The sequence below is a fragment of the Parasteatoda tepidariorum genome, chromosome 9 (genome assembly GCF_043381705.1).
Source record: "Parasteatoda tepidariorum isolate YZ-2023 chromosome 9, CAS_Ptep_4.0, whole genome shotgun sequence".
NCBI classification, from domain to species: Eukaryota; Metazoa; Arthropoda; class Arachnida; order Araneae; family Theridiidae; genus Parasteatoda; species Parasteatoda tepidariorum.
The window spans coordinates 51103235-51123132 of NC_092212.1; the positions used below are offsets into that span (position 1 = coordinate 51103235).

The following is a 19898-nucleotide window of genomic DNA, read 5'->3' on the forward strand; positions in this document are numbered from 1 at the left end:
GTAGAATCAGCTAGAACCATTTCTACTGTATTTAACTAACTCAGCTTAGTATTGAATTTTAAATGGAAACTTTTGATGTAATCATGAAAATGTTTAAATTTTTTCCTTTAAATATAGGCAATGATACTTCTGAAGAGTCATCTCAGTTCTCGTACATCTTCTGAAAATGAAAAATCTGCATCGGAGCGTAGGTCACGGGCCACTCGAAGTGATAGAGGTAATTTAAGTTTTCATATATTGCATTAATACTTTACCCTTTTGTGAGTTTTGCACTTTAAAAATGTTTTACAGTTCTTTTTATGTATCAAAAAACAAGGCATCAAATTAATTTTTTTTCAAATCAGAAAATTCTGGATTTTGAAGTTTGGATTGACAAGGATAAGTTGTTTTTTAGTGTTTTCCATCTATCATAATTATATTTTCCCATAGCTTTTAAGAACTGATTGACTTACGTAGAATCAGCTAGAACCATTTCTACTGTATTTAACTAACTCAGCTTAGTATTGAATTTTAAATGGAAACTTTTGATGTAATCATGAAAATGTTTAAATTTTTCCTTTAAATATAGGCAATGTTACTTCTGAAGAGTCATCTCATATTCTGCGTTCTCGTTCATCTTCTGAAAGTGAAAAATCTACATCGGTGTCAGTGACCACTCGAAGTGGTAGAGGTAATTTAAGTTTTCATATATTGCATTAATACTTTACTCTTTTGTGAGTTTTGCACTTTAAAAATGTTTTACAGTTCTTTTTAAATTAAAAACAAAAAGCATTTATTTAATTTTTTTTTTTAAATCAAAAAATTCTGGATTTTGAAGTTTGGATTCACAAGAATAAAGTGTTCTTATAATGTTTTCCATCTATCATAATTATATTTTCGCATGGATTTTAAGACCTGATTAGCTTACCTAGAATAGACTAGAACTATCTATACTGTATCTAACTAACTCAGATTAGTATTGAATTTTAAATGGAAACTTTATATGTAATTGGGAAAATGTTTAAATTTTTTCCTTTAAATATAGCCAATGATGCTTCTGAAAAGCCGCCACATGTTCTGCATTCTTGTACATCTTCTGAAAATGAAAAATCTGCATCGGAGCGTAGGTCACGGGCCACTCAAAGTGATAGAGGTAATTTAAGTTTTCATATATTGCATTAATACTTTACCCTTTTGTGAGTTTTGCACTTTAAAAATGTTTTACAGTTCTTTTTATGTATCAAGAAACAAGGCATCAAATTAATTTTTTTTCAAATCAGAAAATTCTGGATTTTGAAGTTTGGATTGACAAGGATAAGTTGTTTTTTAGTGNTTTATGTGTTTTGTCCTTTTCAATAAATATTTAGAGTTAGTAGTTAATAAATATTTAGAGTATGTGAATTGGTAGAAATACAAATAAACCAAGACTTCCCCTACAAACTGATTAAGTTACGTAGAATCAGCTAGAGCCATTTCTACTGTATCTAACTAACTCAGCTTAGTATTGAATTTTAAATGGAAACTTTTGATGTAATCATGAAAATGTTTAAATTTTTTCCTTTAAATATAGGCAATGATACTTCTGAAGAGTCATCTCATATTCTACGTTCTCGTTCATCATCTGAAAATGAAAAATCTACATCGGTGTCAGTGACCACACGAAGCGATAGAGGTAATTTAAGTTTTCATATATTGCATTAATACTTTACACTTTTGTGAATTTTGCATTTAAAAAAATGTTTTACAGTTCTTTTTATATATCAAAAAAAAAACATTAAACTTAATTTTTTTTTAAATCAGAAAATTCTGGATTTTGAAGTTTGGATTCACAAGGATAAATCATATGTTCTCTCTGCAGTGAGTCCATGTCAACCATGTGATTTGTGTTTGCAATGTCTAACTAACTGGATAAGAATCCTTTGAATGTTTAATTCTTTTTTTTTTTTTTGGTATATCCAGCCCGAGAATGTTTAGGCACATTACTTCTTTGGTTAATATGTTCTTAGTTTTTATTAACTAAATAAATATTCTACCTTTTTTTTAAAATTTATTTTACTTTCTGTGATGATGTGAAATTTTTCTTTACCTTGACCAAATTCTATGCAATTTACTTCTAATGTAAGAATTTCCAGCAAACCACAAAAAAACTGAAGTTATTTACAATATTTCATCAGTCAAACATGGATTTGTAACAATGTTGCAAAACTATTTTTTAATTGTATTCCATGTTGCAAAAAGTAATTAAATTGAAATTTTGTCATTGATGTTTTAAAAAATGTTTTTATTTCTACTTGCCATGTCTTTGTTTTTGCTGTAACATTCTAGGAATTATTTTTTGCTGAATGTGCAACTATAAAGAAAAATATTTATTTTTATTATTTATACAGAAGTTTTAACATAACTTATTTTTCTAGGTAACAGAAGCTCTAGTGAAACAAAATCTAAAACAAAAGTGTAAGCTTTTTTTTATTTAAAAAAGTATTTGATTTTTAATAATAAAAAATTGCTAAAATGCATGCTGTTTTATGATCCATTTTTTTAATAAAACTATCCATATTTTATGGGATTTATTTATCCGCCCTTCATACTGCAGATAAACATAACTATCTAACCAACAGCTATCAAGTTATCAGAGACAAGAATTGAATTGCCTACGCTATATTTAAAATTTTGTAAAATAGTCTAATTATAAACAACAAAATTCTTTTAACTAATAAGAAGGATACATAATATTTCACAACTGTTATATACTTTATTTTCAACTTGCATACTTTGAGGTAGTAAAAATTAAACAATTAGTCAACAATAACTAAAATTAATCAATTTTAAATGATTTATCTTAGTTATAGTTTTTAATAAAAAAGTTATACTTAATTGAAAACATTTGAAATTTTGCATTTTCTACGGTTTCATAGTAAAAGTTGAATGCACAAGTACTCTTAAAATTTATTTTTAAAGAAATAACTAGTTTTTCAAGATGGGACGAACTTATCAAATAAAATATTGGAAATTAAGGGCTGTTGATAAAATATTAGCGGATTCCTTACAGTGATGAAGATAAAAACTAAATAAATATTAGAAAAATAAAAACTAAAAGTTCCTTTTTAAAATTTAAAAATATTAATAAATAAATTAGCAAGTTTTTAGAACACCAAGGGGAATTAATCTCACAAAATTCTGAAAAAAAAAATACAGGTTGTATCTTGAATTGAAAGCGTTTGCATAAAGTAATTTTTTGATACTCTTTTTAACTAATAATATTTAATCAAAATTTCATAAATTATACTATTATTCATAATGTTTTATTTTTTCTTGCATTATAATAATGTAGGAATATTTTAAAACAGTAACAGGTACAAAGTGACTTTTAAATTTAATGTTTTTTTCTTCTTTATTTTCTAGACCAAAAATTTTTGTCTATGATTCTCTTAAATCTGACAATAAGCAAGTAGTTACTAGAATAAGAAAGTGAGTATTTACTTTGCATTGATCAAAATTATGACAATAATGTATTAATAATTTTGCTATTGAATTGTGTCTGATATCCCATATCAGTGTTTCTTATTCTCTGTTTACAACTCTCAGCAGCATGCTACGTATTTAATTTTGGGTGATCTGTATCTTTCTTACACTGTTCATTATTTTTTCACATGTTATAAATTTCGAAGGAGACAGAAAAGAACAAAATTTGTTTAGTATAGAGCTCTGATGGCTCAGCAGTTAAGACACTGTACTGTCATTGTGCAGAACTGGGTTTCGATCCCCAGTGGCGACTTGAAGCCCACCCAGCCGTTGATCGATTGGTTCCAGCTTGTCTGGGAAGAAAACCGGCCTGTGCGCAGTACTGACCACATTGGTCATAAAACTGTGGAGTCCAGGGCTCGAAGAACCACTTGTCCGCCCGTCCTCGGCTGTCAAAAATTCCCCGCGGACAACAAATTTCTCGAATCCAGCGTCCGTGCGGACGGCCATTTTCCCGTTAATGTTCGTGATACATTTTCAATTTTTTTTAATCTTACAAGAGTCTAGCGCCTCACTTCTAAAATGACCCTCTAATCTCGAAATACAGCAACATGCTGCGCATGGTGGAATTGATGTTTTCTCTCTCTGGAAGTACTGCAGCGGTTGAAAGGGGCTTTTTAGCAATGAACTTAAAAAAAACACATTACTTACTGATCCTAAACAACAAGCGTTAAGCGCATTTATGAACATCTACCTAAGTGGAAAACCTCTTTCCAATTTCTGTGCAGAAACCTCTGTAAATCATTGGCTTTATTGTGGAACTGGCAAACGTCATATTTGATTCATTTAAAAAACGCAGTACCATCGGATAAATTGACATNTTTTCAGTATTCTGAGAAATACTGTGAAAAATAAAAATATATAGTCGTAAAAAATAATAGCCCGCATAACTTCTACTAAAATTTTTATTTTTACCATTTTGTCTGAGCTCAAGGGGGGAGTTTAAACCCCTCCCTTGCGTACACCCCTGGTATAGAGCTCCGATGGCTCAGCGGTTAAGGCACTGAACTGTCATTGGGCATAACTAGGGTTCCATCCTTAGTGGCGACTTGAAGCCCACCCAGCCGTTGATCGATTGGTTTCAGCTTGTCTGGGAAGTAAACCCGGCCTGTGCGCAGTACTGACCACATTGGTCATAAAACTGTGGAGTCTTAAACTCCATGAACTCTCTGGCCAACAACTAGCTGTTGTGAGAATGCTTTAGCCAACTGGACTGTGTAGGGGGTCAGGGAACTGGCCTTGCATCAGAAAGGCATGGCTGTTCTCTCATTCTCTGTCCTTACTGTAGGAGCAACATGGCCCACCTAATATGGTTTCCCTTAAATTGTGGCCTACAAATCTGCCCTAATACGCCTGAATTGACGAAATGTCAACCCAGGAGGGCATTGAAAACAAAAAAGTTAATTACTAAAAATTATGTACATGTATGGTTAATTTTTTGTCATACTCCTTGTGAAGATCTAGCAATTTTTCATATCAGTGAACTAGGTCTCTATTCACTCTTTAAAATCTTTTCCAACAGTAATTGTAATTAGTTATTGAGATTCGACTTAAATAATTCTAACATCTATTACAATTATCTGTTATAAAAATTTTACATTTTAGTGAAACTTCCATCCTTATTCAATGATATTGTTTTGCTTATAATATCTTATATTTGACGTTACAAGTGAAAATCAAAGTTTTCTGATGAAAAATTGCTTGATATTTATAAGATATGGTCTGGATTTTCATTGAAATTTTCCGGATATACCTGGAAAAGTCAGGGAATTTTTATCCTGAAATTGAATGGGAACCCTGAATAAATGTCGGAAATTTGTATTTTGTTTTAAATAATTATAGTACCCACCTATTTCCATTTTAATTAAATTGCACTGCCCTTATTTATGAAAAACTTTTTGGTTAAATTGTACTGAAATGACAAAACTAGCTGCTTCCGTTATAATCAGAGTACAAAATATATTCTCAATGTTATTTTCTTTCTTTCTGAAAAGCATTACTAAGAAATACTTTTTTTACATTTCATATCTAAATTAATGTTAAAATTGAAAATTTAATGTTTTTTTTTTTTATTTCTCAGAAAATTGAATGTGTTTAAAAAAAATTTTAAATTTTCCAAAATATTTTTTGTAGCTAAATAGTAAGAGTTAATTTTAATGTTTCAAATCCTATGTACATTTGTTTAATAACGATTTGTTTTGTTATTAGTTTTTTACAAGAAGAATGGGAATTCAAGAAAAAGGGAATAAAATCCTTTGATGAAAAAGTTCTTCCTCTTGGTCCTGAGAATAGTGCTGAGCAACTTGATAATCATAGTTGTGGATTATATGTGTTTTATTTTCTAGAAAAATTTTTCAAGGTAAGTATCTTTTCTAAGTATTAAAAAAAAATATCTATAAATGACTTGGGGATATATAAGTTACATTTTCAAGTTGTTCAGGAGAACCTTAATGTAAAAAAACACCATGATTCCCTTGTAAGAAATAAGATGTTTTTGTACCTTGTGCTTCCATCTAGATTTAAATTCAGCAACTTCTAAACTATGAATATCAAAATAATACTTTAAAATAGAAGTAAAAAACATGCTCTTTATAAATAGTGTAGCTGCTCACTCTATTTCCCCAAGATTTTCTTATGCTCTATGAATATAAATTTGGGAGTTTTTAGGAATTTATTCTTATAAAAAAATTATTTTTGTTCTTTCATTATATTCTTTTTGTTTCTTTCATTTTGTTCTTTCATAATACAAAGCCATTTCATACAATCTCTTTTAGGGTTGATTTAGATTATGCTGAACTTATAAAATTAATTTAATAAGTGCTGTCTTATAAAATTAATTATGATAAGTGCTGTCTGTTATATAAAATTATATCTTAGACAACAAATCGAATTGTTAGGAATTTAGTGCAAAAGTTTTCCTAATTGGGACATCATAAATTTAAATAAGGAAGCTGGTAGAGTGAGTTAAGGCCTGGTTACAAAACGTCAGCTTGAAGCGAGCGCTAACCCCTGATTGGTCAATTTGTGAGTTAGACAGCATACGTCATCAAACGCTCAGCATCAGTCTTTTTGCATAATTCGTAGAGAAAAATCAACATGGTAAAGGAAAATTCTCTTTTTGAAAAAGGGAAAATTAAGCACTTTTTAAAAACACCCAATGAAAAAACCACCTTTATGGGCTTTTAAAAAACGAAAATAAGCACTTTTTAAAAACGCTACACACCCTATATTAAATTTTAACTGTCTATTTGAGGATTAAGCAGTAGCCAGATTCTTTCAAATTTAATAACGCTGGGTTGGCTTTAGTTTTGGTTATATATAATCAATTGATAACTCCCCAAATTTTGGATCTCTTCCCATGCTTCCAAAATCGCCGTTAGCAACTATGCATTTACTGGAAATTTAATTTTCTTGGTGTTGAAATTGGAGTGTTTTTGGATGTCCAATGGCCCCTCAGTTCGATCTTTGAAAGTTTTGCAAAATTGTTATAAAAAAGAAATGATCTAAGACAAAACTGTCTTTGTCTCTGTAAGGAAACGATTAATATTTTGTTTTGTTTATATAATCTGTTTTTGAAGTCATAATTATGGCCATATTTTTTCATTTTAAAAATGCTGATTAATAGGCAAGATGTTTTTCGTTGTTTGATCTTATCTCTGCAGTATCAATGCAATAACTATGTATAAATGAAATTTTCACTATGACCATCTGCCATGATAAATCCCTTATGTTAACAACTATTTTTTTGATAGCTTTTTAGTTACATGGTAGAGGGGTATATTTAGCAATTATTATGCATAAAGATATTTTTTTTAAATTATATTTAAAAAAAAGCTTTTTTCAGAAAAAAAACTAGCAAATATAATAAAATGTATGCCCCAAAATGGAATTTTGACACCATGATGGGAATAATTTTGTGACGTAACACCTAGAGAGACTGTGTTTTAAGTTTTTGATTTGAACACTAAATGAAAAAAAAGAAAGATTCCAAAAAATTGAATTAGTTTTTAATTGTAATTAAAATAGTTACTAACTTAACATTTTTCCTTGCAGCTAAAATGTATTTATATCTTCTTTTTTTTTCTAGAAAAAAATGTTTGAGTCTAATGAAGAATTAACAATTGATGAACATTTCCGACCAGCCCTTAAAAGAAAAGAAGTCTTTGAAGCCATTTTAAAATTGAAAAAAACAATAGCTCCTGTTTAAAAAAAAAAGCCATTTCATTTGTTTAACTTGTCAAGTCTATAAGACTTCTCTTTGACTTATTAAAGACATTTAACAATCGGAATTTTGACGTTTATATGAGAATCAAGTTAGAATTCATATTGTGTGTATCTAGCTAACCTCCAATGATTCTAATTTCCCAAATATTAATTTTCCTTGTGACAATGTATGCACTGAATTCGTCTATAATTTCAGTTCACTTCATCATATACATATTTTTTATACTACCGATATATTTTATTTATATATTATATAATTATAATGAACAGTATCATTGTGAAATCTAAATTTTGACAATTTTTTAATTAACTTATTTGTTGCATATTTCTTATTCATTGCATTTACTTACTTTTTTTATATCTTATAATATATCTCTGTTAAAAAATTTTACAATGTCAACTACTAGTTTCAAACAGCTACGACAGATAACAGTTTTCAGTGGTAAGGTCACTGTAAAAATTGTTAGTGTGTGTAAAAAAAAAGGCTTTAAGGTAAAAACTTTGCTTGACATTTGTGTTAACCTCAGTACGCTGTGAAATTGTCCCAATATTTTCTTTTAAATGAATATTGTCAAGTTTTGAATTAAAAATCAAATTTTTTTTTTTTTCAAATTTTGTATCACATATTAAAAGTTAATAACTTACTCAAGAATCACTCTTATTGCATTGCTACAGTATTTTAAACATTTTTTGTATAAAAGTACGAAGAAAAAAATAAAGTATATAGACATTTTGTTTTTCAAATTTTGTGTACCGTGACTATGATTTAATTTTTTTTTAACAAAATGATGTTTACTTGACAAAGTGGCTCATATGTTTTCACACTCTTATAACTTCTGTTTTGTGCATCCATCAGTTTTATTAATTTTGGAATCATCAAAAAAAATTTTATTAAATTATTTTTATTTGGGATAATTTGCGATTTTTTTTAAAGTGAAGAAACAAATTTCATCACCTTAATTTTACTTCCTTATACTGAAAATCCCCCCTTTTTTTTTAACATACTGAGAGAGAAAAAATCAAGAGGTATTTTTTTTTTTAACTAAAAAAAAATAATAAAATGTAAATTTTAGCCAAATGTACGTTTTTGCTTTTCTAAACATTTGAATAACCTCCTTAAATTTTGTTTGCACATAATGCTCAAAAAGATGCTTTTCAATGTAGATATATATCAAGAGGGTGATATACTACTTTATATGAACCCTACATAACATTTTATGCTTTGATTATCATTTAAAATTATTATAACGGCTTTCAAAGCATAAAGTGTTATCACTTATTTTTGTATACATTTCTTATGAAATATCAGTATTGACTGAATCTTTTTTTTTATTTAGTTTATAGAAAAATTCTCACACTATGGTTTATTGATCGATAGTTAATGGAAATAAATTATTTATATTTAGTTGTCTAATAATAAGCTATTAATGTGAGAAAAATACATTTCGACCTAAAAACTAATCTAGTTCATTCATTTTTATGTATCGAGAGAATTAAATCCAAAATTGCAAAAGAAGATAACTTCCAGATTCAATTAAAGTTTGGATTTTAGTTATGCTTATTAACTGTTTGAATGTTAAACATCAAGTTTGCATCAATATTATTGTGTGGAATAGTAATATTTATCTGATTTTTCTAAATTTTTGCATACAATAAATACATTTTTTAACATGAAACTTGTATGAATTTTCCTTTAGATATGTATTATTGTATAATAAAAAATTTTTTTATTTTTATATATTTTCTGTCTTTACTTAGTGCATATTACAATTCACGATCACAACGCTTGAATACGCCCTCTAGCAGGTAAATACGAAGCAAAATACAGAAGAACTTTAAAAAACAACCTAGAACATTTGTAAATCATTCCGAAACAGAACACATCCAACATTTGAAGAACAATTTCTAAATTTTTTCCTTTCCATTATCAAGAACAAATATCTAAATAGTTTGCACAAAGATAGATAACAAAGTTTCTGGTATCTAAATACAACAAACTTTGCCAGGCATGAATGAGAAGAAACAAAAGTAGATTTATGTCATTCATGCCTGGCGAAGTTTGTCGTGTTTAGATATTACAACATACATACATTATTAGATATTTGTTGTATTACAAACTTTGTCAGGCATGAATGAGAAGAAACAAAAGTAGACTTTTGTTTCATATCATTCACATCTAGCAAGTCTTGGAATTATTTTATATTTTTGTACTAATGCATATAGACTGCAATAGAATGACTAAATCCTTCTGATATAAAATAATAATATAAGTGAATATTTATAAGCACTTTTTTCAAAATTAAGATTCAAATTTTAGGCAAACTACCTGCAAAATAATTTTAAAAAAATCAAGGCTGAACTAAAATTTTATTTTCTGTATATGAGTGCTCATACAATAAACAAGTACAACTGGGCATACAAATGTTTGTTTTTTTATTTTCTGTTTGCCTTCAGAAAATAATTAACACAGATGTGTCGTAAACTTTCTTCATATAACGGTTTTTGGAGCCACTTAAAAAATAGTGTAAAATCCGTTACTAAGTTGGCTTAGCTTTATGTTCATAAAATCTTTGATTTTAATATTAATTCATTTTAATCAGTTTAGATAGCAGTAAAATGTTTCCCCTGAATCAGATTTCAAATTAATCTGAATTGTGGAAAAAAATCTCAAAGTTGAAGGAACGCTAAAAATTTCGAGATAACAAATTCAGAGCGAAATATGTTTGAAAGAGTAGAAAAATATATTCCAAAATAGTACTCTAAAAAGTGGAGTCAGGAAACATAAGAAATAACTACTAATAATTCTGTATGTAAATAATAGTTGATGGTAAGTCTAAATACAGCAATAATTTTTAAAAGTAAGAGAAAAATTGTACATTAAAGAGAAAAGTATTGGTTTACAATGAACTTGCATTGTTGTTTTTTCACCCAAAAATTCATTTTCTATAACAAAAAAATATTCGACATAACGAGGTATTGAGAAGAAACTCTTCGACACAGGAATTCAAATTAACATGAACTAGTTATGTAATGCCAAGAGGAAAAATATTTTTTCGCACATATTAAGGTTTTTGAGATATAGTAGCTCGAGATATTTAAAGTATACTGTATATATATATTCCAATTAAGTTGCATCAGCATTTTTCATTTGTCCTGTAGCAAAAAAATTAAACAAAATTACTATTAATAACTTTTATTTTTTTAACATAAAAAATGCATTGATATTCAAAACATCAAACCACAATTATAAACATGTAATGATACATAATAATCCCTAAATAAGTTAAATCTCTTCAATAGTGACTAACAGCCTATTCAGAATCTAGTTCAGATTCTAAAAATAATGACTCTCACTGAATGAAAACTATATATCATCAAGCTAATTAGCAAAAGTCTTTAAAGAAGTATTGTCCTCTACAGTAAAGGAAAAACTTCCTAAAAATTAGCAATGTGGTTTTTAGGACTAAAGTCATTAATATGGTTGGTATATTTTAATAAATATAATGTATAATAAATATATGATTCTACATTAAGAAAAAAATGGAGTTTCCTTGCTAATTAGCATGACAATACACAAGTAACTCTTAGACTCAATTTTCCCCAAGATTATAAAAATTTAAAACATCGTGCAACAATTTTCAAGAAACTATATAGTTCAACAGTCACATATAAAAATCAAAGATCTTGGTATCTTCCCCCAAAAATATATAATACAAATAAAAAATTAATTAGGTAATTAACGAAATCAAATAACTTTTGAAGCTTGCAAAATTTAGCGAGGTAAATTTTAATAATTTATACAGGGTTTCCACATTACTTCAGAAATGAAATCCCCTGTCTGTCCATGTGTTAGTTATGCAATACAATTTTTCGAGGAAAAAAAATATATTTATATGTGAAACATTGGATTTTATGAGAAACAAAGTAAAAAAAAATGGAATAAAAACTACAGTGCAGCAATATGGAATAATTGTAATTGATCTTAATGACTGTTTACTGCTGTTGCCACTATGTCTAAAATTTAGTCATTATTTTAGTGAGGGGGAAAAGGCATTTTATTGCTTCTGAGAAGAAATCAAATTCTTAAAGGAATTCCAGGTTTTAATCGACCAATGAGAACCCTGGTTACAGCAATATCTGAAATTATTAAAATATAACAAACATTTACACAGTTGAAATTTGGGATTTATTTATTATTGTCTTTTAAAAAATAGATAATTGTAGCAAACCAAGCACTGATAAAGGTGAAAAGAAATTTTACCTTTGGAGAAAATCGTGGTTTCACAATTTTTACCCCCAATACAATTACCTTAGTGATTATTTTATAGTACATAACAGAGACATGAAAATCATAAAACAAAGGCTTCGTTATTTACAACTTATTTTAGTACAGATATAAAATATCTCCTTGTTGAAGAGTTTTGAATTATGAGTTATTCACAGTGTTTCACGCAAGCTCTCTCCTTGCAATAGAGAAAAAGTTGAAAGTTCATCTAATGTCATAGTTTCTAATTCATCATCTATTATTATCTGTTTGTGTAGATGAAACTATGGGAGAAGCAGAGGGTTGGATTATTTTCTTAATAGTAACACCACTTAAGTTAGTTTGTTTAGTTTGATATTTTTTCTGAAGATTTAATATAAGTTCTTTCAATTCTTGACGTTTCTTGGATATTTTTGTATCAGTAAACCAGCTTGTTACATCCATAGGATTACCAAAATGTGTTATGGGATTCTAAAAGAAAGAAAAAAAATTTTTTTGATTAATTATGCAAAAAAAAAATTTCAATAAAAACAGACATTGAAATCCTTTTAGATAGTTACAACATACACTTCAATTAGTTTAAAAATAGAGAGGTCTAACAAATAAAAATTTTAGAATACTGAAAAATGAATACATAACATAATAATAATGTAATATGTACCCAAGCAAACAATTAATGAACAGAGTAAAGAGTCTATCTCAATAGGGATTTTTTTTTCGATTTCTAGGTATTTTCGGAAATTCATTTGTTTTGTTTTGTTTTTTTTAAAAAAACAGAAAGTTTTGATTAAGCCAGTAGATTCTGAGAAACTGGCAAAATATAGTAGAGTTGGCAGCTATGTTAGTACCTTAAGTTTTAGATAGCTACAGCTGCTATTTTTCTTAATAAATATTAGAAGTGGTTCACTACAAATAATAATTTCTACAAGATCAAAGAAAGTGCCATAATATTAGTGAATCTCAAAAATAATGGATTGGGTCACTAAGACTGAGGATTATTTTCTTTTTACATAGAATGACAAAAGGTATAAAATATTTAATACATCAGAAGCAAGATAATTAAAATATAAGTACCTCAAAAAAGCTCTCAACATATTGCAGAACATATAAACCACAATCACTAAAATTAGTTTGTTGAGGGCATTTTACTATAAAACCTTGCATTGTACTCTTATCAAATACTTTCCTGGTTCCTTTTCTCATTTTCCACTCCATTTCCAAGTATCTAAAAATGTAAAATTCATAGCATTCAAAAGCAGGTTTAAAAAATAGCATTATTATGAGTAGGACTGGATAATGTTAAGATTCTGTCATTGCAAAGTATTGTCCCTCTAACATCGCAATGTCTTATTTCACATTTGGTATTGTGTAATTTTGAATTATTGCACTTTTTAACTAATGATTAAGGCAATTATATTCTGGTAATAAACTCAATCCTAAGTTACCTATCAAAAGAAGTGTCAGAAATGTTATAAATTTGTCTAGTTACAGGGTATCTGCTACATTTTAGATTTTCAAATTCATGATTTTCCATGACTAATTCCAAGAATTTTTCATGACTTAACGAAGTGAACTATTTTCTCCAACAAAAACGCAACAATAAATGTAAAAAAGCATTATAATAACATTATTCGAAATGCTAAGTATAACCAAAACTGTTATACTCTGCATCTTCATGTTTATAGATTTTAAATTTAAAAAACAGAGTAAAGAAAGAGTTGAAACAATAAAATGGCTGAAAAAAGCAAAAGCAAATAATTTTTTTTCTGCAGAATTATATTCTAAAGATACTTTTCTTGTTCATCAGAAAGGAAAGAAATACTCCTGATTATTCTGTTCTCATTTCAGAATATAAAAAATTCGCCAATTACTGGTTTGCTCCAACTAGAGTTTTAAATTGATAAAATTAAAAAAAAAAATAATAAAAATTCTTAAATCACAGAAGAGAGAGTTTAAAAGATAATTCACTCTAGAAATGATGTTTTTGTTTATTTTTTGAAAGAACACCATCATTTTTAAAGAACATGAAAAAATCATTTTATATTCGAATAAAATATGACTGAGTGGTGATTTTGTTATAAATTCAGATATTTGGAACAGGATGAAATTGGGGAGGGGGATTCCATTTTAAAAATTAGATTTTTCGGAGACCTAAATCCATGACTTACCATGATTTTCTTTAAAAAACAGTAAAAATCATGACAAATTTTGTTCAATACTAAAATTTATGACTTTCCAGGGCGCGGATACCCTGCAGTTACAAACAATAAATTATATTTTCAAAAAAAATATATAAACCACAGGGATATAATGATAACACAATTTATAGAATTTTTTAAGACCTCAATATTATCAAAAGTATTAACATTAAAAGAATAAACTGGGTGGCTCATCACTAGCCTAGATGGGGGGAAAAATTCAATGAAAGAAAATTTTGGTGGCGACGCTTTTTGGTAGTTGAAAAAGAGGAGGGTCAAAACAATGATGGCTCGATTATGTGGAATCAGATTTTAAAGTTTTTAAGCAGATCCAGGACATCCTAGGTTTTCCTGAAAAAATCTTCAATGGAAGTATGGATCACTATGGTCTATTTTGCCAAATATTATGAATGTTCATAAATTACTATAAGAAGTTTTTTTTTGTTTTCGTTTAATGCATAAAAATACAAGTTTTCTGATACATAGAACAGTTTTTTTTTTTGCTTCAGTTATCATTAATATGACTGTACGCACTTCATAGGAAAAAACAGGGCTCGAAAAAACTCAGAAATTTTACCCGTCCCTGAGGACGGCTTGTCCAACAATGTACCCGTCCTCCTTTGAAACTAACCCGTAACTTCTAAACAAATAAAAAATATAATTTTCTCTTATTTATTACAAACATTTATATAAATTGCGCAATGAATTAGTAGTTACTAAGATTACAAACACTAGGATTGCATAATACAGTAATAAAAGAAATACTAGGTTACTAATAGTAACCTAGTATTTCTTTTATGAAATAATTTAAATGACAAAGGTCAAGTTATCTGGAATGTCAATTTATCCAAGGGTACTGAGTTTTTTAAATGAATCAAATATGACGTTCGCCACTTCCCCAATCAAGCCAATGATTTACAGAGGTTTCTGCACAGAAATCTGAAAGGGGTTTTCCATTTATGTTGATGTTCATAATTAACGGGATTTCTAGATTTGAGGGTCATTTTAGAAGTGAGGCGCTAGACTTTTGCAAGATAACAAAAATTGAAAATGTATCACGAACATTAACGGGGAAATGGCCGTCCGGCCGGACGTCGGATTCGAAAAATTCGTTGTTCGTGGGGAATTTTTGACCGCCGAGGACGGACGGTTTTTCGAGCCCTGGAAAAAAATAAGTAGTTAAAGATAGCTAAAGTTTGAGCTCAAAAACAAATTATCAAGTAATCCATAATAAAAATTAGTATAGTAAAAAAATTGCTTACTCTCTTAAAGTTGAAGCGATCCTCCACCTATTTGGTCCGCTTAATGAATCAAAAATTAAAATGCAAGGTCTGAAAAATAAGTAAATAATTTATAAGATATTCTTCATTTCATTTTCTATATTCAATCATAAGCATGTCAAGGATTAATAAAATTTCTTATTTATATCAAAAAAAATTCTTTTTTTCTTTTAACCTTTGATCTGAGCAACCTGTAATCTTTCATCTTATTCCCTTAAACCATTACTTAAACAGTTTTCCATATACTTTTTTTTTTAACTGGTATTTTTAATTCTGAAATAAAATAAACAAGAAAGATAATAGCAATATTATGATAATGTAAAGATATTAGCTCCTGAACGGAAAAAAAAATTTAGTTATCAATATAACTTTCCTTTAAAACAATTAAGTAAAAAGTGAATAAAAGAAAAACTTGGAAGATCAGCACATACTAAAGGAATAATTTTTCAACAAAATTAAATTTTGTAAAATTCAATAATTGTAGTTTTGTGGGCAACACAGCAGCCACTTTTAATTTACAAATTTAACAGATAATAATTTCCAAACTAAGTTCTAAAACAGCGCAGCAGTCAAAGTAAATTTTACAAAACAACTAATAACTTTCAAACTAATTATCAAATGATCATTTTGTTAAGTACATATCTTAATTAAGTATACATCTAAGCAAATAAATATCTTAAAATTTACATTGGTAGGCAATATTTTTAGCTAACTGCAATCTGGATACATTTTCAAGTTTTAAAAAATAACTAGAATTTAAATTGATAACTTCAATAATAGCATTCAATAAACTGCATAGTAGAATTTTAATTGTTAAAACAGTTTTGTATTTTTATTAAACACACAAAACATTGTTTTATAACCTCAATAAAATATGGGTTGCATAGCATTAAAAATTGCACCCTGAAGAAGAAGCAATATTTAATATATTATTCAACAATATAATTATCATAAAGATACATAGTTAGTAAAATTATTGAGTCAAATTTATGCGTATTATTTATATAAAATGACAACACACTTATAATTAAATGTGAATTGATCAAGAGACAAAAAGCTTATTATAAATTATATTTCTGTTCCAATTGAAACATCTTTATAAAGTGTGTAAATTTAATTTATTTTAAAAAAGCGTATTTATTTTAATTTTTTTCAGTGGATCATTTAAAAGCGGAAATAACTGCTTCAAGCTTCAAATTGAGATCAGAAAACTAAAACAATGTATAATTAGGTAAGACACTCTAGAGACTACTCAAGAATTTTGGGAAAATTGTGTTTACACTGATTTCTCCTGTTGTATTAAAATATAAGTATACGGTTATGTAATAAATCCTTTAAAAAATATTTATGGGGAAACTAGGAAAACATAATTGAGGATACTTATTTAATAGGAAGTACATGCAGGGCTGCCACTGGATGAAAACAAGAAAAATAGTTGCTTTAGTAGCATCATATATGAAAAAAAGTCTCTTAAATAGTCTCCAAGATATATAAAATAGTTGCTAACATCATATCCTCCTCTAACATAATTTTAATTATTTGTGCTGTAGTAGTATAAAATTCAAATAACATGCAGTTAGATACTCATATTTTATAAAAAATGCACATTTATTTGTGGATTTGCCAACAATATATTCTTTCACACTACGCATAAAAACAGGGAGTTTTATTTTCATCTGTTACAGAACAGTTGAATTTGAAACTTGAATTTCCTTTCTCGGTTCTAATTTGCAGCTGCTTAGTTTAGACATTAAAAATAATAATAATAATAAATATTGCAATTTAATTCCGTTTTATTTTGTTTATTTTTCATAACTGACATATTTCCAAATTTTAATGCTTATCAAAAAAATTACGATCACAATTCGACAAAACGAATATCACCATGTACCTTTTTTTCTTTTCTAAATAGCTCTAAAAAAATTAACAACACATTTTGTGTAATTAAAGACAATTTTTCTAATTTTGCTACTTAGTTCAAATTAAAAGAGGGGGGGAAACTTAATCCTCAGAGATATTACATTAGCTTTCTGAAGCAGGAGGAGCATTCACATAGTGCGAATTCCAATTCCATCAGTCTGATAGGTTAAATATGCTTGTCATGCTTTTGCAAGGTTCATGCTCTACTTTAGAAATAAAATTCAAGTACTTTCCAAGGACTTTTTAAGACTTATTATAAAATTCTCAAGGACTTAATTTTAGTAAAAGATAGACTAAAATTTTACATTTTAATCTAAAATGTTTTGACAATAATAGTTAGTTGACGATAAGTGTTAGACGATAATAGCAGTACTGAAAAATAAGACTTCCATTGCTCTCTTGATTTCGGAAAGTGATCTAAGTATAAAAAAAGCAAGGGTGATTGGCATCAAGTCAAGAATAAAATTCATGATTCATAAAAACGTCAGATTTGAATTTAGCACAAGGCCTATTTTAAGCTAGGTATACAACCTCTGAATAAGCAAAAATTCGGACAGGATGGGGGGGGGGATGTTCTATATAATACTGTGATATCAATTAGATATTTAAAAACAACTCTGCCGGGAGATTTTTATTTAATATTTAAAGTGGCAGAAGCATTTAGACAGTGAAATTTAAATTGTTCTTAAATATAATTTTGAAATTTTGGCCACCTTTCTATTAAAGAAAATTAATCAATTATTGGATGTTGCGGCTTAATTATAATTTTAAATTTATTTCGGGTCAACCATTTTAAATTGAATCAGTTGCCAACTTTCACCTCAATATCTTCTGATAGATTCTTACTAACAATTTTGGTCACTTTGACTGCTTTAATTAACCACTCATACTTGAATTAATTTTTTTTCAGTAGTATCGATCATACGCACTTAACATGGTTACATGAACACGAATCGTAAAGAGTAGTTTTCAAATAGAGTATAAATACGAAAATCGATGTTTGATATTACAACATCGATGTTTGATATTGCAACGTCGATGTTTGATATTGCAAAATGCGTGAATACGAATAGCGACATTGGATTTTAAACTTGCGGAAAAACTAATCGCGATATTGGGGTTTAAAAATGCTTAAGTACAAACCGCGATATTAGATTATTAAATTGCTTTAATGGGAATTGCAAGTACAATTTTTGAATCACGCGAAAACGAATCGCAACACATAGCTTTTAAATCAGTTTAATACGAAGATCGATGATTGANATATCACATGTACCTTTTTTTCTATTCTAAATAGCTCTAAAAAAAATTAACAACACATTTTGTGTAATTAAAGACAATTTTTCTAATTTTGCTACTTAGTTCAAATTAAAAGAGGGGGGAAAACTTAATCCTCAGAGATATTACATTAGCTTTCTGAAGCAGGAAGAGCAAATTCCAATTCCATCAGTCTGATAGGTTAAATATGTTTGTCATGCTTTTGACATCAAACAGTGAGAAATAATAAAGTTAGGATAAAACGAAAGGGCGGCAAAAAAAAGTGGTGGAAGGGGGAAACTCCTGAAGCTATTCTTTATTTTAGTCACTTTGGCTTAAAAAAGTTGCCGATTTTACGCAAATCATTGCAAATTATTTGTTTTTACTCATATTTCTACTAAAAAAGTCGCCATAGTTGCTATTGCTTTAAAATAGTCGTTTTAGTCACCTTTTTAGTCTCCAATGGCAGCCCTGTACATGTAAAAATGCGAATACCCAGAACATTTTGTTTAATGTTTTAAGAGGGGGTAAATTAAAATTTCACACTAACGTTTCTTTTCTTCGACCACCTTCATAATATGTAACATTATTATTAGGACTCCTTTCGGGAAGCTCTGATGAATCATCTTCATCTGAATCAGGAGGCTCCTCCACCTCATATGAAGAATCATTATTTACAATATCAGCTTGGGTTTGGGAATCTATAAAATAAATAATTGACAACTCTTAAAGCAATAAAAAAAATACAAAGCAAATAGTATAAAACATAGTCTTTTTTTTAACTATACCTGTTATACTTTGTACAAGTCATGAAAACAAATTACACAGATATTAGTTTGGCAAGGTTTTGGTCACAACAGGTAAAAAACCATGTTTTTTACAGTCTTGTTAAAAACATAGACTTATCCATTCTAAGTTCTTGATACTTAGTTGTAGACAAAAAATATCAAGTGTGATTCAAATTTCATTTGTAGAAATATGAACAGATAAATAATCGGAATTTTAAAAAATCCATAGCACTCATAGTTAAAAATTGAAAAAACTATGCCGGAAATTGAAGAAGAAAAAAAAAGAAGGGTTGAAATTGTTGCATTAGAAGTAAATAAACAAGTAATTTGAGTTTTGCAATTGTGATGTAAGTCATTGGAGTTTCTTTTCAATTGTATAAAAAAAAATTGTGATTTTTTTTAAAAATGGAAAATTACTAGCTATGACATGCATGGATTACCGATGATATTGGTGCTAACTGAATAG

At 28.2% G+C, this 19898-nt stretch overlaps 2 protein-coding genes across 8 annotated transcripts in view; one reads left to right on the forward strand and one right to left on the reverse strand.

The window, feature by feature from the left end:
- LOC107437822 (sentrin-specific protease 6) overlaps positions 1 to 7854 on the forward strand; it is a gene marked incomplete in the record, with an annotated part of 15045 nt that extends 7191 nt beyond the window's left edge. Inside the window, 8 exon segments of the mRNA XM_071185706.1 lie at positions 157 to 217; positions 569 to 670; positions 1025 to 1132; positions 1550 to 1651; positions 2394 to 2433; positions 3382 to 3447; positions 5710 to 5860; positions 7589 to 7854. Coding sequence (XP_071041807.1) covers positions 157 to 217; positions 569 to 670; positions 1025 to 1132; positions 1550 to 1651; positions 2394 to 2433; positions 3382 to 3447; positions 5710 to 5860; positions 7589 to 7708 — 750 coding nt within the window.
- A 2219-nt stretch (positions 7855 to 10073) lies between these two features.
- LOC107438926 (uncharacterized) overlaps positions 10074 to 19898 on the reverse strand; it is a 53198-nt gene continuing 43373 nt past the window's right edge. For all 7 annotated transcript variants that reach the window (XM_071185703.1, XM_016051342.4, XM_071185702.1 and 4 more), the window contains exons 18-21: positions 19195 to 19345; positions 15450 to 15518; positions 13064 to 13214; positions 10074 to 12460 (exon numbers count right to left, since the gene is read on the reverse strand). In XM_071185703.1, coding sequence (XP_071041804.1) covers positions 12242 to 12460; positions 13064 to 13214; positions 15450 to 15518; positions 19195 to 19345 — 590 coding nt within the window. In that variant the 3' untranslated portion in view covers positions 10074 to 12241. The remainder of the gene's footprint in view (positions 12461 to 13063; positions 13215 to 15449; positions 15519 to 19194; positions 19346 to 19898) is intronic.